The sequence below is a fragment of the Ischnura elegans genome, chromosome X (assembly GCF_921293095.1).
Source record: "Ischnura elegans chromosome X, ioIscEleg1.1, whole genome shotgun sequence".
Taxonomy (NCBI): domain Eukaryota; kingdom Metazoa; phylum Arthropoda; class Insecta; order Odonata; family Coenagrionidae; genus Ischnura; species Ischnura elegans.
Window position 1 is genome coordinate 94,594,160 of NC_060259.1, and position 22,531 is coordinate 94,616,690.

At 39.6% G+C, this 22,531-nt stretch overlaps 1 protein-coding gene across 2 annotated transcripts in view; it reads right to left on the minus strand.

Moving 5' to 3' along the window:
• The window catches only part of LOC124171008 (glycine receptor subunit alpha-2-like), a 96,522-nt gene that overhangs the window by 22,862 nt on the left and 51,129 nt on the right, over positions 1 to 22,531 (minus strand). For both annotated transcript variants that reach the window (XM_046550132.1, XM_046550131.1), the window contains exons 5-7: positions 17,833 to 18,001; positions 14,335 to 14,561; positions 10,451 to 10,533 (exon numbers count right to left, since the gene is read on the minus strand). In XM_046550132.1, the coding sequence (XP_046406088.1) occupies positions 10,451 to 10,533; positions 14,335 to 14,561; positions 17,833 to 18,001 (479 nt within the window). The remainder of the gene's footprint in view (positions 1 to 10,450; positions 10,534 to 14,334; positions 14,562 to 17,832; positions 18,002 to 22,531) is intronic.

Consider the following 22,531-nt stretch of genomic DNA (forward strand, 5'->3'; position numbering starts at 1 on the left):
GTATGCGAACCTTTTTCTTGTGGTGGAGGGAAAAAAGGTTACTATGGGAGGAATTGACCTCACGGAGAGGCGGATCAAGGATAGGAACAAATGGGGGCTAAGTGGGGGTCAACCTACCAGCAGTAGTGGGGGTCCGATCATAATTACAATTCTATCTAGTGTAAATTGGATGCCCAAGGGGGAGGCCCCTTTACCCCCCCCCCCCCCATAGATTTATCTCCATAGATCCGTCACTGACCTCACGAACTTCGTAGTATCTACTCAGAATAACAGCACTCACACGATAACACAACACTCTTTTCAAACAAAAGCTTCGCGCTTCATTCAAATGCAAACCCACTTTTAATCCCATTTATCTAATAGGGTGGTTTCCTATGAGTTTTTTACTGCCTAAATCGAAAGATTATTACTCCTGGAGTGCACATTTCACGCTCTTATATTTTCGAATGACGATATATATTTTTCGCGATTAAACGAAAAGTGAAAATTTTCAAGCGCGCGAAAACGCGACGGCATAGTAGGAATGCTGGGAAAAGTCCGTGTGACGTATTTCTGGTTCTAGCTGTCGGCGTATGGGGTGACCTTGGGGCGAGGCTTGAGCGCTGATACGACGCAGGTTGCTAGCAGGTAGCTGAGTACCCTGCTAGCAGGTAGCGCTTGGCTTAAATAAGGATTATTAATACCCTATCAAACGAAGGAAAATTTCCGAACTTAGGCAATTTTAATGGGTGATTATTAAGAGATATTTCCCTGAGCTCTGTGCCTCATGCATGCATTGGTAATCTCAGACGATGTAAAACTTCTATCCTCTCGTGTAGAAACTAGGTCCCTGTGACGTCACGTGGAGTGGAATCGCATGGGCGCCAATCTGGCCTTTTTCAAATGAGGTTAAAATTGACCATTGCCATTCGTTTAAACTGGCATTACTAAAACCAAATAATTTGTATATTATGAAAACTCTAATGGTGGGTAAGGAATCGCAATCAATGCATTTCGTTTTCTTTGATGAATGCAACTACCCTATTACGAAGAACGACAAGACGAGTAAAACAACACACAGGTCGTATGCCACACATCTTAATTACAATTAAACGCATTGGGAACAAAAATATGACATAAAAAATCATGTAACGCGATAGTAAAATCACGAGATTGTCTCTCATCAATTCTTTCGCTAAGCCGCTAGAGTTGTATGCTAAGCATCTTAATAACAATTAAACTCATTGGGGCCAAAAATATAGCATAATAATGGTGTACAGCTGTAATTAAATCACGAGTCGGCCTCTAATCAATTCTTTCGCTAAGCCGCTAGAGCTATTTCACTGTCGTCGCTAGCGAAATTTGCTCTTGGCGAATGTTTACATTCGCTATATGCTCGGCAGACAGAACGAGAATAACTTTTTCGTCGCCAGAGGGACGATGCGAAGCTTTTCTGGCGGAATAGCTAGCGAATTAAAATGAGAATACGAGTTTAGTCATTGTTCGCCAATATTTTCGACAAATCGCACTGGCTATAGCCAGAAAGAACCAGAAGCAGGCCCCTGCACCACTACGTCATCTACCGGCGTTACCATAATTATCCTTTCATTGTACTGTAGGAAGCTTTTCACAAGCATTCTGGCACCATTTCTGGGCACTGTTACAACCCCAGCATTGCCGTATAGAGATCCTGTTGGTATAACCCTATAGCTTCCACTCCAAAGGTCTCCCTCCTTAGGCCACTTCATTTCGCTGATTCCTACTACGTCAAGATTCAATGTTTGCATTTCCTCAAGGTTTTATTGTTTACCGCAGGTTCCAAGTGGTCTCACGTTCCATGTACCTATCCTCATAACTTAATTACAGTTTACAGATGAATAAGGTCGTACCCAGCGGGGGGCAGGTGCAGGCAGCCGCCCCCCTCCCCTCAAGAGCGAAAATAAATTTATTTTAAAGCGAAAGTGATGAAAGAAAAGAAAGAAAAATTATATTAGCATAAGGCATGGAACTAAACTAGAAACCGTTATTTTTTAGGCAATTAATTTTAAAAACTAATAAAGCGGAGTCCTAATTTTCTTAAAATTTTGGTTTTATTAATCTGTGTTAAACTTTAACAATTTGAACGACCACGCCTTGCCCGTCCCCCCCAGTTTTGATCGTAGGTACGTTCTTGCAGATGTACCCCCTCGGGTAGTCCATGCTCGGATATCTGAATGGGGGACTAGTTCACCTCTGGATTGTTTTACCTGAGAGAATTCCGTCATGTCTAATTACTTCAAGTAGCAGTAGCTGCGAAATCTCGGTATAGTAATGTGATGGTTTCCCCTGGCCTTCCACATCACAGCACTACAGCCGTTAAAGTAAAAATGTTACCACGCCTGCAGTGAAATGAGCGTCGCTGCTTTGACCACCGTGGTCTCCACCTTCACAACAGGAAGAAGGGCTGCTGCCCTTTCACCTGGGTGATAAGAGGCATAATTCCCTGCCGATTTCTGTAACAATAATGCCTGGACGCTGTCCGTTGAAGCCTGTTGATAGCCTGTTTGAGATTCAGTGAACAGAGTACGAACAGCCTACGAACAATCTCGGGCCGCGCACAAATGGAAACAACTTGAGAAAAGCCTTCCAACCGGTTGTACTCTATTTGCGGCTTGTTCCTTAACTGGCGGGCAACAAGCATTTCGGAAACAATAGTGAGCATACTCTTAGCAGGCAGGGGCCAGTTTTTTGTATGTTTCACCGCACAGGGAACGAACAGGCAACAGTGAACAGACACTCAACAGGCAAGAACTAGTTGGCTGTCCGCTTCTCTCAACCAGTGGCGGATTTAGAGGGGGATCACATGGGGTCGTGACCCCCCTCAAATTTTATCAAATTTTTATTTATATTAGTTTAATCGTTGTTTTGCTATTTGCTTTTCTCCATTGTTAATTTAAGGTTCTTAAACTGTTCAACTATTGGTTGTTAAGATTAAAAACGAAATTTCAATCTCCAACATGCTTCAAAATGGTTATTTAAAAAGTTTACACGGGAGAATGCCCCTTTCTTCCCAGATCATGAACAATGGTCATGAAAATGAAAATTTGAATCTGAATCCGCCCCTGCTCTTAATTGGGAACGAACAGACAACAGTGAACAGGCACCAAAAACCCTATCAATTTCTGTAACAATAATGCCTGTTCGCTGTCAGTTTAAGGGAGTTCGCTCTCAGTGTGAAATTGGACTTTCATTGAGTAACACACCTTGAAAATGGAAGACAAGTTGTCTTCCGAAACGTCGGCCTATACGACTGAGTTAACCTGGCCGAGAACCCGAGAAGAATTCATCAATATAATTCACCAGGAGAAATTAAAATGGTTTATCACGTGTATTATATTGGCATAGTGCAGAAACAGAATTATATTCATTTAAGGAAGTCTGTCTTTGATGAATACATGTGAAATATTTGTTGCTGTAGTGGTCGTACTGTTAATGATGCCAAAGCTTGCTTTTCGATTAACTACTCAAGATTGTTATAAATGAGGGAAGGTGTGGCAGAGCAAAACAAAAGTTTTTCTAACAATCCTTCAAATGAACATTAACTTAAAATTCTATATTTACATAAATTACTTCTCGTCTAGTACCAAATTAGCAACAGCGAGCAGGTAAGGAACAAAGTATGCTGCTATGGAGAGAACAGACAAGTAACCATCTCACAGGCAAGAAACAGACAAGGTGTTCCAATTTACATGCTACCTACAGTCACCTGCCTGTTGTCACTCGGACAGCAAACAGGGGACTAACAGCCCAATAAACAGGCAGCGAACTGACAGCGCTCAGTCCCCCACCTTTTCACTGGCTGTGGTCCAACAAGTAAGGAACAGCTTGCCGGTAAAGAACAGGAATGCCGCTTCCCACAACAAGGAGAGAGCAGACAAGTAACCCTCTTCTCATAGACAAGGCGTTCCAATTTACAATCTTCCAGCAGTCGCCTGACTTTTGTCACTCGGACAAGGAACAGGGAACCAACAGCCTACTGAATAGACAACGAAAAGGCATTATTGTTACAGAAATTGACAGGGTTGTTGGCGGCCTCCCGTTGCCAAGTCACGGCCTCTTCACAGCCTTAGACTATATTTTAGATGGCCTATCTTGACCGGGGATAGACCAATACCACCTCGGAATGCCTTCGCTATTTGTCTACGACTGCTTATTCGACGAGTAAACTCGCTAATCTCGCAGGTAACCTCTACACCTAGAATTGTAGAAGGTTACTCGGGATTTCCAACGGGTCAGGTTCTCCATCACGGCCGAAGTGTTGATGCACGAGTTGTCCACCGTCATCATGGCATGTCAAGTCTCACTTCACTTAATGACAGCGCCCAAGGAGCGAAAATGGAAACTGTACCGGTGAGTCCATTTCACCTCAACCAGTCAGGTATCAGAATTACAAAGAAATAACTAGCGCATTAGTGCTGTTAGCGTCTGTAGTGTTGTTTGCGTGAAAATAAAACTTAGAAAATAAATTGTTTACAGGATTTATGAATGTAGCTATACAAAACAATAGGAAACGTTGATTATTAATTTTTTCTCTATTTTTAATTTTTGTTATTTTTTCTTTTCTTAACATATATATTTTTTCAATGAGAAATTTGCTACACTCTAGCCAGTAACTTTAGACAGTAAAATGTAGGTACAATAATTAAAGACCTGTGATTTGAAGGATGTTCAGACACAGAAAAGACTCACAGGCTAGTCATTTGATGAAGCAATGCGTATGCAGTTGGTATACTTGGGTCGTAGTCCCATATGTCTGTAAGCAGTGAATTTCCTCTGCCCTTCATATTCACTAACAAAGGGAGACCACGTACCTTGCTCCGCATTTTTCATTACCGTATTTTTTATGGCATTCGGAATGGCGAACACATATCGGAACCGGTAGTGGTTCCATGAATGGGCCTTAGTTAGGCTATTATTAATCAATTTTCATGCGGCACTTTTAGCAAGCCTTAAATATTTCGAAATTAGCGCACTCGAAGCTCTGTAATGGCAGTGTATTATGTTTACCTCATTTCGATCATAGGGCGACAAGTTAATAATTAAAAAACTTACCGAAAGATGAAGGGGGAACAATGATAGTGGCTTTTTTGGAAGAAGTAACATTTGTAGCTGGTCCTCTTGTTATTATGCTGGAAGGGCTACGGAAGATTTTGGGAAGCAGCGATTATGAGAAACATTTGGCGGAATTTTTGATTTTAAGTATCAACATTTATTGCATACTATTTTTAATTAAATAATATCTCGGAATGGATCTTTTACTACGTATATAGGTATTTTGGAAGTAACTTCCGTTAGGAGTAAAGTGAATTACAAGTGTTCGAGAGATATGACAATTTATATTCGTTTTGTGTTCTTCTTTATTACATCTGCAGCCATATTGCTGCTCGCCGCGAGCCTTAATGCCATGGGCTCCGCAAGAAGTGGTTTTCATTTTTAATGTGGAAGTTGATCAGTATAAGAAATACAAAAAAATTAACATTTTAGCGCATACCAACCCTTGCTATTAGAGTCGTTTTATGTCCGCGTTTGAATGACACTGCTAAAATACCTAAACGTGATTATGATGATAAAAAAGTTCTCCCATGTCTATACTTGCTACAATTAAAATTAATTATTGACTTGTTGCTATATGATCAAAATGAATACTACAGAATATACCGCAGTAACAGAGCCTCGAACCCTATTCCCCCCAGGTGAGAGTCGACGACGAAAACCACTGCAGCAACTGACACAATTGAGCATCAGCGTGCTATTTTCGAAATAGATAAGGATTGTTAAAAGTACCGCATGAAAATTAATGAATTACAGCCAAACTAAGGCCCAATCAATGGAACCACTACCAGTTCCGATGTGTGTTCGCCATTCCGAATGCCATAAAAATACGGCATTGTAAATGGCGGAACAAAGTGCGAGATCTTCCCTTGTAAGTGTGAAATAAAGTCGTTGATGGTAGGGATTTTGTGAGCTGATCTGATATCTTTTAGATAAATTAATTTTCTGATACGAATGAGGGATTTGTTTTGAAAAGATTCTAATTTTTTACGGATTGTGGTACGTGTATGTACCCATGTATAACAGGGTGGTCCTTATTTTTGAAGTTTTCGTATTTCTTTTGAGACGACTCAAGGTTTTGTTCCTTTTGGTGAGAAAATAAATCATGAAAATTATTTTTGCAATCGGATGCCGGGAAAACGTGCCGCATCGCACTTAAAGTTTTGAAATTTTGGTATTTTTAGGTGTTTTTTGGGCATAACTGAAGATGATGTCACTCTCGGATTATTTTATCACTTTTTGTCTTCTACAACGACTCATTGGGCATTTTCAGAGTATCCCCTCAAATTTCTTTAATTTCTGCCGTTCGGTTTCCGAGATATCGCACCGAGAGCGAGCGCGCGCGCCACCCCAGTCAGACAATTAGGGTGGCACGCGGGTTGCATACTCTCAACATTTGTTGATCGTTCTCACTCATCGTAAAAGCTTAAAATTCTTCAGATAAACTTTAAACTTCGTCAATATAATCTTTAATGCCATATTTATCTCTGTTTCTTGCCAAAACGGGATTTGTAGTTAGTGGTTTAAGTAAACTTCTCTCGGGTTTCCCACCGGGTTAAAGGCTTCATAATGGCCGACGTTTCGAGCTCCGACTCGGCGCTCATCATCAGGCGCAAATCCCTGATGATGAGCGCCGAGTCGGAGCTCGAAACGTCGGCCATTATGAAGCCTTTAACCCGGTGGGAAACCCGAGAGAAGTTTACTCACATCATTCGCCGGGAAAGCATCAAATCTTTCTTCAGTTAGTGGTTTATTTTCCATATCTAAATCTTATATGCTTCTCTATATGTTCAGTGAATCATTTCTGAGAGCTAACCCCCTGAATGGTATGTGAAGGTGCTTCTTCTTGCATGTATTTCTTTGTCATTGTACAAGCTCTGGGTTTCAACTTATGAGATTTTATTTCTTTACATCAGGAAAAGGTGGGGTTAGTTGGGAGTTAATAGATAGTTAGGGGAGGAGTGGCCTAAGTTTGGGCGGATTTCCCAGTTTTGATGCATCTATGAACAGCAGAGGGAGAATAAGGTAGGAACCGAGGGGCTAATGAGGGTAGGAGTGCACGAGGAGAAAGGAAGGATTCCCGTGGGCACAGGACACAATGGTAAATGGTACTGCATGGGTCCGGGCGTTGACGATTCGGACATAGGATAATGCAACCCTGTAAATGAATTTTCCAACCCCATAAAGGAACTTTTACAGTGATATTTCCTAGTGACCATCCACCTGTGTGCATTGACATATTCCTTGATTTCGTTCCAATCAGTGTCACTTGAGAGAAAATTCCCCTGTGATCCATGTGCCAATAGGGTAGTTTCCTTCATCAAAGAAAACGAAAGGCATTGATTGCGATTCGTTACCCACCATTAGTGTATTCATAATATACAAATTATTTGGTTTTAGAAATCCCAGTTTTGACGAATGTTAATGGTCAATTTTCCTCATTTGTAAAAGGCAAGATTGGCGCCCATGCGATGCCACTCCACGTGCCGTCACAGGGACCTAGTTTCTATACGAGTAGATAGGAGTTTTACATCGTCTGAGATTACTAATGCATGCATGAGGAACAGAGCTCAGGGAAACATCTCTTAATAATCACCCATTAAAACTGCCTAAGGTCGGAAAATTTCCTTCGTTTGATAGTGTATTGATAATCCTTATTTAAGCCAAGCGCTACCTGCTAGCAGGGTACTCTGCTACCTGCTAGCAGCCTGCATCGTAGCAACCTGCTCATAGACTCGCACCAAGGTGGCCTCACGCAGCGGCGGCCGGAACCAAAATGACGTCACACGGGCTTTTCCCACCATTCATACGCAGCCGTCGCGTTTTCGCGCGCTTGGAAATTTTCACTTTTCATTTAATCGCGAAAAATAGTTATCGTCATTTAAAGATCTAAAAGAGTGAAAGAAGTACTCCAGGAGTAATAATCTTCCGATTTAGGCAATAAAAAATATAGGAAACCATTGTACCAATGCATTTATACGGAAAACTACAAATCAGGCGTGCAGGACAGGTGTTCTCGTGAAGATTACAGGACGCAGTCGCAGGTATTATGATTTTTGCGTCGGAGCAATAAGAAGAAAATCACCCGAGAAAGGATTATAGAAACTCCTCGAATTAGCTGTAACATTTTTGGGCGGTGTTCCTCTGCGAGGGAAGTCATTTCGCGCTCCCGGGGCTTTGCACCATGTTAGATGGATGTCCAAAGCTTTGTACTGCCTGACAATATATTTCTTTTCCGCAAGGAATCCCCTTTATAGGCAATAGAGGAGAAAATAACTCGTAACGTGTGCCTGTTAAGTCTTTACGTGGTGGCCTGGATTACTGCGCCAAATGTAGAAGAGGCTCGTAGGCTAGATATATTATTTTTCAAAAATCTTTAAGAATACAGAAAGTACGATTATGGAGTTAGTGGTACGGTACTGAGCAAATTTCGGAACATTTATGGTACCTTTCCCCAGAAGCTGTAGCCCTTGGATTTTTCGAGGACAATGTACCAGAGGAGACGATAAAGCGAATGGTAGAAGCCTTACAGTCAGATATAACAGATAGTGCAGATGAGTTACCGAAACGAATTTTGGTTTCTTCAAATGATATTGTCCACTTCATTGGCAAGGAACTCGAGGATTTTATTTCTAGACACTCGAAAAATATTTTCAAAAGATTTAATATTCCAGTGACATTTATATCAGAGGATCCGGTTGATTGGAAAAGTGACGGCGCAGATAAGCAAGGATTAAAGCTAGTAAAACATCTGCGAGTAGTCGATGATACTGCTGAATGAGGAGTTAAATTGATGGAAGAGCTTTTTAAAATTCTAACAAAAAATGAAAGTCAGAAACAATTTTTGCTGAAGGCTGTGACTGACTACAGGCGAAAATTTCCGGAATGCCATAGAGCAACTTTATCAAAAGAATTTTGATAACCTTTGTGTGCAGTAAAATGGGAAGATACACCAATTTTAATTTTAGCCTGTAAGCGAAAGTAATATCCTCGTAATTGTGATAGGGAAAATGTTATCCTACGACATTGGGTAATTGTGGAAATTGATTTGTTAATAAAATTTTAAATGTAGTATAAAAGTTGTTAAAATAAAAAATATCTGTATATTTTATAAATTAAAATATGCATACTTTCTTTCATCCTTCTTATTTCGTCAAACACGGAAGCTAAATACTAATACCTCATTTAAAAAATCTTGTTTTCTAGGTTGCACAAACATCAAAAGGTATACCGGAAACCAAAAGGCAAAATGAGAGATATCAAATATGCCCTCTGCGGGATAGTTGCCATTTTACATCAGGGGCGCAGGTCCGAAATTTCTCAAAATCGGACATTATTAGTCACCGCCGCTCGTGCCCCAAAGTTAAAGATTTTACGAACATTCGGGCTGAATTTAGATAGAAGCACTTAGATATGTAGAATAAACCCCTGCTACTAATCCCGTTTTGGCAGTAAACAGAGATAAATATAGCATTCAAGGTTATATTGACGAAGTTTAAAGTTTATCTAAAGAATTTTAAGCTTTTACGATGAAAGAGAATGATCAACAAATATTGAGAGTATGCAACCCGCGTGCCACCCAAATTGTTTGACTGGGGTGGCGCGCGCTCACTCTCGGTGCGATTTCTCGGGAACCAAAGGGCAGAAATAAAGGAAATTTGAGGTGATACTCTGCATATAGTTGTGCGAATTCCAAAAAAAGCTTCCACTTCAAGTTACGGCAGAAGTGAAGAATATCCGTGAGGAGTGTGGTAGGGTTGATCGTTGCTGTCAGAGAAAAGGATAAAAAGGATAGCCGGCGGTTGAGGACAGAAACTTCGGCGGGAATGAGAGATCAGAGGAGGAAAGGTTTACCACCTGCTGGGGTGGAGGGGGGAGGTTGAAAAGATTGGCCAAGAATAGTTTGACGCCTATTAGGGGAGGGGAGGCTTGAGTGGGTGGTGAAAGACGCAGACTCACTCGTAAAAATTTGAATTTTCGACCATTTCGGTCTTCCTCTGGAAGGAGACCATTGGGGACTGAGGAGGAGGACACAGGATGACCAGAGGCCGAGGAGATTAGGATAAGAAAGTGGTAGGGTGTGGGTGTTTTTTTTTTTTTCTTAGTTTTTTGTGGCCTCTCATGGTATTTATGTGTATTTTTGTTGGTTGCTCTTTGTTCATTGTTCTAAGAATTTTTCTTTTTTCCAATGACTAGCAGTATATTTTTAAATGGGTGATTTCTTCTGAAACTAAACTATATTACTGTAAAAAAACTAATCCATGTTGCTGATGCAACTGTCCTCACAAGAATACTAAGCTTCAATTATACTATTCGCAGAAAGATTGAAAAAAAAAATTTTTTAGATCATATATATGAGGTAAGAAACAAGTTAACTTACAGCTTTCAATCATCATGGAGCATATCTGAGTATCATGAGGGTATGACTCAAACTTCATGGCACAGGACAGGACGAGCGTAAGTCTGTGTAAAAAGAAAATTTTCATCATAAGTTTTTCAACAGATAGGATTAAACCTAACCCAATATCCAAGAGCTATATGTAAACTAGGAGAGATATATGAAACTACATAATTTATGAACTTTTGGAACTCCTTGGAGAGGCTGTCAACTGAACGTTATAACTCTCCAAGCAACATAACACACTTTGGTGAGGTAATGCTAGTACTGCCAGGTTTTTTCATGGAAGCAAAGTTTTCAAAATGATTCCCTTCAGTGCACATTGATATTGCAAGTTAATCACTAAGAGAGCAAAATTTTCTTTGCTAGCCTTCCTGATTAAAATGAACTGAAAAATCTCCTCTATTTGATACAACATCAATTACATGTTTATTCATTGGGGGTCTAAACATTTAAATATGTGAGAGAGCATTCTGATGGTGTAATAATGAAAGCATGACGTCCACTTGCGATATTCTGGTAAATTGCATTACCATTATAATAGCAATTACCATTCATGCCAACTGACTCCCTAAGTGTGCACTCAGGACTTCATGCCGATACATGAATTTTGAAAAGGTGAGGGAAGAGCCTATCCCTGACTATTATGCCTAATATATAATTGGAAAAATATTCCAAGGATGCTACTTCAAGCAACTAGCTTTCACAACAAAGAAAGAGTGATGAATTTATGCATAAAACTGCTTGCCCAAACTGGGTCAAACAAAAAAGACACTCAAAAATGTTGCTGTGATGTCATTATTGCCCCATTCCTATCTCTTGTCTCCTCCACCCGTCCCACATTCTCCTCACCATATCTCCGCCACAATCAAGGCTTTGGTCAGAGAGATCTTGTGAAGAGAACCAATCTGACTGGTAAAAAATTACAAAGAACAATTGACTGTGTTCTTCGCCTTACAGTACCTTGTAGCTGTAAGCCAATTTTTAAAGTTGCGTCATCTTGTTAACCCTGGATACAGGCAGCATATTAATATGTTGTGTGCATTGAACCTGTGAGGTATTCATCAAGTAGACGAGCTGTAACTGAGCTAAAAAACCATGACATTCATGGTTAACTAATGTGAACACATAAATTGATAGACAGTAGATACTAGGAATGATAGCGAATATTTGGCATTTGGTTGTTGTACCTTATTATCTCTGTATAAAGGCAGCACATCATACATCACTATGTATTTACTGGGTAGTTGAGGCAGTGGAGTAGCCAGGAATATTGCTCAGGGGGTCCGAAACTAGGGGGGGGGGACATTTTTAGAAACAGGGTACCTACCATGTAGAGGGTTTAGAATTAATTTTAACTCTTTTCATAAACGAAAAAACTTCATTTTTTAAAGAAATATTTTGTAAATTCATGATTTTTCCATATTTTGTTTTCTTTTATGAATCAAAGTAATTGTTTTTTTATATTTCGAGGGAGGTCTGGACCCCCTGGATCTCCCCCTTGCTACGCCACTGAGTTGAAGCTTAGCCAACCTAAAAACAGTTGGATTCAAGGTGATATGATATGAAAATAGGTCATCCAAGACTTCTCATACCAGCTGGTTTTTCCTCAGAAAAATTGGCCACACTTTCAGTCTAATTCCATATTAAAATGTAATTTTTGAGTGAAGGAAAGATTTTAGATTCATTCTTTATATAGCATCATGCTGATTTCAGATTACCGTATAAGCGCGTGTAAGAGGCGCACCTTTTTCCCCAGATATTGCAGCCGAAAATGGGGGTGCGCCTCTTACACAAACTTCTTACCTTCCCCCCCTCCCCTTCACCGGTTGCAAGTTCAAGGGGAACTGAGTGGCCTTGGTTTTCAGTGTGAGTCAGTCATCTGAAACCCTGGGTCAAAATCAAGCGGCAGGCAGGGGAGTTTCTCCCTTAGTGACGTATTTTTAAAATGCTCCTGTTTGAATTTCTTGCAAGCATCGCGCCGTCACGTCGGTACCCCAGAGGTGAACATTGAAAAGATCGCGCGGGGTGATTCGCTCCGGAGCGCGCGCTAAATTTATTGCCACGAGTGGGCATCCCGCGGCATTTATACTGCATATAGTAATATTGGTGTCAAAACCTGCGGTTGAAAAAATTCGAACGAGTGTGCTCATTGTTGGACTTAATGGTGGATAGAAGAAATCGGAAATGCTTATAAGTGAAGAGCGCTGGAGGAGAGGTCGAGGGGAAGAGGGCTCCCTCCCCTCCGTATTTAAAGCTACGAGCGAAGGAGCAAGGGAAGAACACGTCCGATCTTGCATGTGACGTCGTTGCCTTTAAAGCGAAGGGGCGAAGGCGCAGCAATGTGATATACGCAGTTTGCGTTGCCTGAGTTTCCAGTCCGTCTCGTCTTGTTTGAATGCGCTTATGCTACGCTTGTTTCTTCCGAAATTGTGCTGTTTGGACTATGTTGAATATTAGTGGCCTTATTCTAGCTATAAATCTTTGTGTCAATCAATTAGAGCTCAAAAAACTTAAATGCTGTAAGATATACGTCGCGTTAGGTCTAATTCTTTTTAGAACCTCGAGCGTGTCATACAATTGCTGAAAGATATCGAGATATCTTCGAGCTCAGAAGGTGACTCACGTAGCATTTGACCTCCAGAAACTCGGGGAAATGAACCTGGTAGACCGAAAAAGGTCAGTTGGTGGAATGGGGTAGGGATGAAACACGTTTCCATTGTTCCCCTGTAACTTGATATTTTCCTGTGAAGTCTCGGAAAGGAAAAAAAACGGCAGAGGCATTAGCTGATGGAGAGCCGATTGTAGTTCCGTTAGGCCCCTTGCACACACACACCGATTTTGGACGGCCGGTAAAATATTGGCCGATATTTTACCGTCGAAGCGATGCTTGCACACACGCTGGATTTTTACCGGTCAAACGATACGTTGCTAAGTTTTTGAACCGGCGTCGGCGATCCACAGTGACAATAGCCGGCAGCTAACCGGCATTTTGCCGGTGCCGGCGTGTGGTCGGTGCGTGTGCAAGCTCCAATGCTCTCCCATTGTTCACTATTGGAATGTGGACGGCCGATATTTTACCGGCCGTCCAAAATCGGTGCGTGTGCAAGGGACCTTAAATCTACGACGTGGTTATTATCCTACGGCGCTGAGATTGCCCCGATTGTTGTTCAATCTCTTGGGAAAGCTCATGCCATTTGCCTGTCGTGTTTTGCCTTAAAATTTTCCACGGCTGCAATTCTATTGCAATACTCCTGCGAGAGATTTTAAACAAAATTGTTCGTGAGTAGGACAAGCAACGTAGAGCGATGGCGTATGCAAAGAGAGGATCGGAACTCTTTCTACTCCCTCTTATGCCGCCGCAGTTATCAAAATTTCCTCTTTCAAATAGTACTGAAAGAGGAAATTTCGATAACTGTCGAAATTCCAGGCATACGTCTGCAACACCGCACGATAGGATAAAAAAAATGTCGCAAATTTTTTTTTTTATAGCTTCGATCCACAAAATGGGGGTGCGCCTCTTACACAAGCTTATACGGTATGTACCTTCAAAAACTTCAATTTATTGAAACCCTTGATATAAGGCTGTATTCAAACTCTTGATACTAGGCTGTATTCTCAGCTTTACCATTGCTACGAGTATGTAAAATGGATGAAGTAATTCAGACACGTTGGTACACATATTGAATTATAAATTCATCTCAGAATTTGAAAAAGAGTTTCATCCAGTTGTTAACATATTAAATCAATATCAACCAGGAGTGACTTGATTTTTATTCAATGATTACCTGCAATTTTAATAATGTGGAAACTGTGTCTACCTTTTTATACTAATAATAAATTATTAGAAAAGGATTGTTACTCACTTGGACATGTAGAGAAGGGTCTTATCGTGGTAGAGCCATAAGTAATGGTTTGGAATACTCATCTCATGGAATGTGACTTTTTTGGCATTTTTAAAAAAACAATCAGGTCTCCATATATCCTGAAGCCATCCAACGTCCAATATTCGGTATTCTTCCCTCATATTTTCTGGTAATCTCAGCCGTGGATCCCTCCAACTCTGCGCCAAGAAGATGTCTGCAACATACGTCTGCGCATAGGAAGTAAAGCTGAAGTAAGAATAGAAAAAGATCTCTACCAGGGAAATTTATTTAGACCTTATTACAAATTTTTGCTTCAAATCAATTTGCAGATATTTAATGATATGATCAATTGCAGCTGTTGCAATTAATAATAATAAGTGTAACAAAAAAAATAATATGTAGCCACCTACGTGTGAATGCATTCATGAGTCCCAATTTCTATATTGAGTCCTACCCCAAACAGCACAAAGTGTCTAAAGGATGCACAGATTTTGAGAACCGTTAGAGTAGACCCAACAGCCATCAATGATATTTGTCCACAAACAGTCTGATGTCATTCGTTCAGCTCAAGTCTACTGGCATCCCAATATTTCATAGTATTTGTAAATGTACTGCACTAAGAATATATGTAATAGCTTTGCATTCCACAAAAGCAAGCCATGAACTTCTTAAAATAAAGAGTAAACAAAAATTCATAATAAAAAAAAAGGAGACAAGAATCATGACAGTCATTCAAAGTAAATTATATTAATATAAGAGGAATGTTTTTAAGTACGATTTTTACCCTGACACAAGAGGTGGACCATAAATAAATTAACTGACAGTTAAACATGGGGTTGAAACAGTCTCATAATGTAATTCCTCCTCAAAATGTAGAAGATCCAAGAATGGAAACAAAATTCTTATGCGTAACTACCTTAATTAATTCTCTGAAATGATGCAATAGTATCAATATCTGGGAAGAACTGAAATTTAGGCCACCATCATAGGCGGATCTAAGGGGGGGGGGGGGGGGGAGGGCAGGAGGGCACATGCCCCCCCCAGACCCTTAAAAAATATGCAAGATTTTTAATATGGTCCCATTATCGTTGCGCTTGTTTTGTATTATGAGGTATCCTTGTGCCCCCCTAGAAAAAAATCCTGAATACGGCCTTGCTTGTGCCCCCCCAGAAAGAAATCCTGGATCCACTCCTGGCCACCATTCTGACATTACTCCCAATATTTGTCAGAGTGGCCGCATGAAACCTGTATGAAAAGGCAGAGCTGCGTACTAATTGCTCAAAGCAGCTTCCATATCTCCTCCTTCCAGCTGACATTAATGACTCGCAAAGTGCTAGCTGGGTAGGCAGTTTACCTTTTAGTTTATCGTTGGAATAGCTGGAACTGGTGACGTTTTTTCTGACATTTCTCTCAGAGACCTACTACCCTCTGGGGTGGGCACTTAGGTAAAGCATTGCTTGCAGGTCTCTCTCTTTCTGTTGCAGCATTCACATTCAGCAAAGGACAACACATCCTTTTAACAACTCTCAGACTTTTATACCCGTGTAGTTACATAAATGGACATCAATGATCTTGAAAAATAGACATAATCACCACATTAAGCGCAATAATATCATGGAAATTCAAATCTGTCCTTACTAATGTTATCCACATTTTGTCCTGTATATATTCATCGAAAGCTCACACCAAAAATTTTGTGGATGTCTGCTTACAGTCATTTTTACATGTGGACTGGAGGCAGACTTCCTCCGCAAAACCATTGGTGAAAATGCACTTGTACATCCCAGGGGATATGGCAGATAGTCACTGGCTGTCCGATGCACACCTGCATGCTGTATGGAGCATGAGCCAGTGTAGCTGCCTATATCAATTGATGAAGCTGCCTACATGGTTTAGCGTACCTAGCAAAAATAAAGCAAGCATTTAGGGAGAAAAAATTGGTGGTTGTTAATCTAAGCTTACAGATTACTGATATAATGAAGAAACAAGTACCTAGCAAAAATTAGCCACTAGGTAACAAATTATGTACCTAGATGAAAAGCATGAAAGAAATGCACATGAAGAATTATTGAGTAGAGTAGCAAAGGAAATTAATCAGCAGGACATCCCAGAGGAATGAGCAGGACAAGAGGGCAGAAATAGAGCATACCTTCTCGTTTATTAATGACTATCAACATCATCATCAATTTTCATCAAAGCATCCATCCAAAATGAGGATTTAACCAGGAGATTCCAAGTTTCTGGCCATCTGGACAGATCACTAATCTAACCTACCCAGGATTCTTCATACAAATATGTAGATTAACGAGGTAAGTCGTGTCTTTACAATGACAGAGCAAGCCAAGAGTTGATATTTTTAACAGCAGTTCAGGTGAAGCATTATATATTACATTCTTTGGTTATTTTAAATGACTTCAAAGGCGATAATTTTATTCCCCAAAAACATCAAAGTTATTAAATATCAAAATATGTTTGACAGAAGTAATGAGGATTTGAATTTTGAAAAATGGAATATGGCTATAATATGCTAGTATTGCAGTATCAGAGGAGAAAGACTTATGTGAACTACAAACACTAGAAGAGAAGTTCTCTGAAAAGTAAATTTGATTTCATCAAGATTCAAACCCTGACGTCAAGATTTCTGGTTTGCTATGCCACCAGTAACAACTCTCATTGCTCAAAACCACCTTGGAAATTTGCTTTGAATTGTGATAGCTTGATATCTTGCCTTGGCTGGGTACCTGGTAACATTCCTGAACAGATATCAAGATATCCAGGTTCAAATCCTTGTCAAAGGGAATAATTTTTCCGTTGAATTTCTTCAGTTGGTGTTTAAATTATGCAAGTGTGCACATGAATTCATTCATAGTACTTTTTTATGTAAACTAGTTCAGATTGTTTGGAGCTGAAAGGCCAATTATTGTCTATATCGAGCATTGACTTAGATCTTAATTTTTGAGAACATCCACGGTTTTACCATCTACAAACTATTTAGGATTGGTGAAGCAAAATTGAAATCCTTAAAGTTTAATTACAGTTTTTCTGTTATAACCTATGCTAAGATGTCTCTTTCTGATGGAAAAATCATGGTAAATACATATATGTACAAGTATATTTTTAAATGGTCTTTTTAGAGAACTAAGTCCTTAAAAAGACCTCATTCTTTTACCATACAATCATTTATATCAACACTGGGTGTTCTCTTATATCTTATTAAAGACCTTATGAGATTGTACAAACATCTTTATATTATATGATCTTGTTTTTTCTCGGCGAATATTTCTTATAAATATTTCTCGGGTTTCTAGCCGAGTGAGACTTTTTTGGTCAAGTTTGGTCGGCTAGAAACCCGAGAAATATTTATAAGGAATCTTTATATTACCTTAGCATTATGATCCATAATAATTATACTACAACATTAGTGGGGCTCTGAAAATAATGTACAAAATGGAAAAAAATATAAGGTTAATAGGTCAAGCAAAACTTTACGACACTTACCATAGACTCTTCATTGATTGAATCAATAGACAGTACAGTAACATGGAAGTAAACAATAGTAGGCTGCCCTGCAAGCTTTGGTGCCCTGTTTTTATCATAGTTCTTGGGGTTGATTGGTAAAATGTCCCTAAGTGATAAGCTGGTTTCAGGGACCATACCAGGCTCCAAACTGAAATTATATAATTCAAATTTTCAGCATTTCATACACACATAAAAAATCAGCCACTCCGACAGCATTTTTATAGCAAAAAACTTATTAGCTAATAGTATTCTGGTTATGAGCATTTGAAGCAGAAATAATTTCCTTCCACCTAATATACTCTTAAATATTTTTTCATAACTGGTCTTTTATTTACACACACTGAAATTTAACCACTTGAATGGGGAATGGATTACCAAACATTGTGTCTATTTTGGGAAAATTTTCATTTTCATCAAATGCCATTTATTCAAGGTGAGGTACTATATCACCGAAGAAAAGTGGCCAAGTCTTAGCTCCTCCATATCAGCAGTGGATCCAGGATCAATTCTTGGAGAGGATGGAGGTGGAAATGTTTCTGACGGAGGGGGAGCAATGTCTGCAAGTATGGTACTGATTGGGGGAATTGGGTGGTGGTCAATTCTTAGAGATTCAAAGTGGAAAGAGCATCCAAACAATGCATGTGCTGCTGCTAATTGTCAAAGGGAAAATTCGTTTACGTAGCTGATGGTATATCATTGCAGAGGAGGAGCAGTTTTGAAAGATGGATATTCAAACACATCATTTCTTCTTTCTCTTTTCACTCTACAAGTGCATTCAGAGTATTTGCAGCTTCTCTAACCCAAGCATAATTTGTGCTGGTCAGCACAGAAACCTCATGTAATGTTAAATTTTTGAATTCTTCTTGCTGGAATTCGGCCAAAGAGAACTTGCTATAAGAAAGGAAACCAATATTCTTGCTGGCCGATTATGGTGATACAATCTCTACTAGGATACTTTCCCCCTCAGTTCCTTGCCTTCCTAATGCAGCCAATGCAGAATGACCAAATGATCTCTAATTGCTGGACACGTCCTACATTTGAGCCTCTTGCCTTTGCTCCAGGAGGCATTTTGAATTATTCCATAACAATCCTACCATGGTGAGGAAATAGACCCACTCATCTTGATTAAAAAATATTTCTTACAGGTGTAAGCATACAACTCACAATTACACTTGCAATTACAGTAGACTCTCGTTATTGCGAATTTCAAGGGACCGAAAAACCGGAGGTTCGTAATAACTTGGTTAAAAAACAAACTCATTTGGTAGTTCGCATGAACGTTTCTTTTAGGATTCATAGCAGAAAAACATATCCGGTACTTATGTTCGCACTGCAGAATAGCTTCACAGTCATGTGTATAATATACGCGATTTAATATCGCGCAAATATATATAAACAAGAACTTTAGCTTGGTTTTATCAATAGAAGAATACGGCATGACGCAATGGAGGGTTGGTATCTTCTCGAATACCGTAAGTCCAATGTATACGAACAAGATGCGTTCCAAGACCTTTTTCGTACGTTGATAAACCTATGCAATGGTTTGAAACGTACTTTTATCCTGCCGAATGCATCACTGCATTACAATAGTGCGTTAACTCACTATTGTGACGAGCTAATCTTGCTGCGTGTATGACGCAGCTGGAGCCGAAAAAATTCGCTGTCCGCGGGAAGGCAGAACGGGCGAAATGCTGAACAGTTCCTGACTTTACCGTTGATTAAATGATACTTTTTTTTAGATTATTCCCAAAGTGCGAGTTCACCTACGCCACACCGCGTCGCATTGGCCGACTCCATAGGTGCCAAATTTTAAATTTCGGGCAAGCTTGAATTTTTCGAATAATCGTATCTCTGAAATTTCGTAAGAAGAGAGCTTAACGTACGTTCAATTTACGAGTGATAATGAGTGGGTCACTATGATTCCACGGGAATGAAGCTTATTATATGATGTTGCGTGAATAGTAAAGTATCTCCTACTAAAGAAAGAATCATAATTGACGCTCTTGGGCACTGTGCACGAGGAGAACTTAAACGTGGCGCAATGATTATAACGTATCGTCGTATATATCCTCCTAAATTCCGTTGCTTTTTCGTGGAACTTCGTAATAAAGTTCTTTTTGAAACCACCGGGACTGGAGTTGGTAATTAGGTAATAACGAAAGTTTTAAAATAACGTTTCTATTACTAAATATTGGATTGGCCTTTTCGTCGGGACCAACGATTGTTTTTGTAATTACGAGAACTTTGTATTAACGTTGTTCGTAATAACTAACATTTGAATGAAAGAGCATGCATTACCTACCACACTGCCAAAGAGAAGCTTGCACCATATTTTAGGGACCACATTTCCAATTCAGAAACAATGAGTTCTAGGCATGATGATATCCAGCAAAGCATACAGAAATGATAAATTAATTCAATCTCAAATTACTAAAAATCTGCTGAATTCCCTTTCAATTTTCCTACGTTTTACATTCACTTGCTGTTGTAATATTTTATCATTATTTGCCACTCTTCTATGATGGGCTATGGCGCATTACTATAGTAAAGTGAAAGTATAGTAAAGTAAAGTATACCAGTGAATTTAAGATCTGCCACCATCTGTTGACAATGAAGGAATAACAGCAGAGACGATAACGAGAGCTTCTACATATTGATAAAATCTTCACAAAGCGGTATAAAAACGTTGCTAACGGCTTCCGGGTGCAGCTGCGTGCGGCGCTTTGTCGTGCAAGCTGCACCCGGAAGCCGTTAGCAACGATGCCTCTCGCTGCGAAAACCTACGGTATAAAAACGGCTAAATATTAGTAAAACAAAGTTGGTAAAAGATCCATTTTAAATATAGACAGTAAATAAATTAATTAAATAAATCTTTTTCAAGATCTAATTGAAAATTATTACGATTCAAATACATTTCTAATGGGTTAGCCTGATGAAGCAAAAGTGAGATTTGTGGGTCATATTTTGGTAGCGGTGCAAGGTTGTACTCTGAGGGGTAGATCTCATTTTGGTGGGCCATATTTCACGAACATAAATACTTTGTAGGTCAAAAAGACAAAAATTCGGTACTCCAGGTAATTTATTCCATTTTCTTCATAGGCATGGCAATATTTCAGTCCCAAAGAGCTTAAGTCTTGGTCCTTATTACTAGAGGCCATAGGGATTCTCCAACTAAATGTTAGCCTGTGAATATAAACTTCGCTGCGATCACATGGGGATCAGGAAAACATTACTCAGTGATTTAACCTGTTGGTTGGTTTGGACTGGTGAGGCTAGAGCTCTCCCAGACTGAGCCGCAGGCGAGTGACTCACTCGAATATTTCACCTTCATCTGAAACTGGCACCCCTCCATTAGCAAATAAGCGCTCAACCCGTTTGCCTACCACGGTCCCCTTTTTTGTGTTTAACTTTACCTTTATCTGAAAATAATGGCTTCGTGCTGATCACGAATACTGTCTCTAATGGCAATCGAATGTACGGTTCTCTATTTTTCCAGGCGGTATATTGGCCTTAATAACTTTTATATTGTAGTTTCACTGATGTCAATACAGTTTGATATTTTTATTTTTGTAAATAGAGTAGCGAAATCTGTTGTGTGGATGGTCCAACTCCTTAGGAATCTTTCTTGGTAGATATAAGAACTTTACCGTGATACTTCTGGCAGAAAATGACAATTACGAATTCAATCTATCCTAACGTTGCAGAAGTTACTTTCTATCAAACACCTGAAATCCATCGCTAGCATACTCTTCAACGGGAGTAGGTAAATATGTTATCAACATTCGGCATTCGAGGTGGCAAAATCACACGCCATTCTAGATTACCAAAACATCAATATAAATTGGGCTGAAACATAACCCTGCCGCAAAAGCGGACGAGAAAGTGCACCATACGGCGCACGGTGGGCTGAAATCGAAAAAAGCTGGCCAAAAATAAAAATAAGGTATCGACTATTTAATTTCGCACCGGGAGTAGTATATCATAATTTTAGAATGTCCAAGACATGTAAAACTGCAGTTAATATTTTTCAAAATAATTTGTTCAATTTTTTTAGCTCGCCAAAAATCTACAAAAACTTGTGTGCGCGATTTTTACGAAAAAGTTCAATATTTGTTCCCCAAGCAATGAAATACAATTAATGATTAGAAATTTTTGAGGATATTCATTGATAGTACCATTCTTTTAATTAATAAGAGCGAACTTTGGTTAGCTCAAATGAATCACTCTGGTGAATTATTTTTTTATTAACTTCACGATTTGTTTAAAATATCAACGTTTTCCGTTAATTTTTTACTTAATGCTTAATGAAAGTAGTTACCGCCGCTTGCCGCTTATGAGACATTTGCAGTAGGAGTTAGACTGAAGTCTATGTTAGTAGAGGGAAAAGAAAAATCTTGCTCCAACTTGCTCCCCTCGGATTTTTTTGAGGCATGAGGCTCGGATTTTTTTGAGGATGTCTGGCGGTTGTCGCGCCCCGTGACCCGCAATACACGAGGTAGACACTCGGGAACTTAGCGTGACATGCATAGCAGTCCGTTAGAGAGAATGGATTTTCCCTAAATCTTGAGTGTATTGCATTCAACTACTTGTTATTCGCGGTGTATGTATGGCATGTACCCTCTTCTAATGGTTTTACCCCCGATTGTTTGTGCGAAAGCATCAACACATTGTGTTTTCC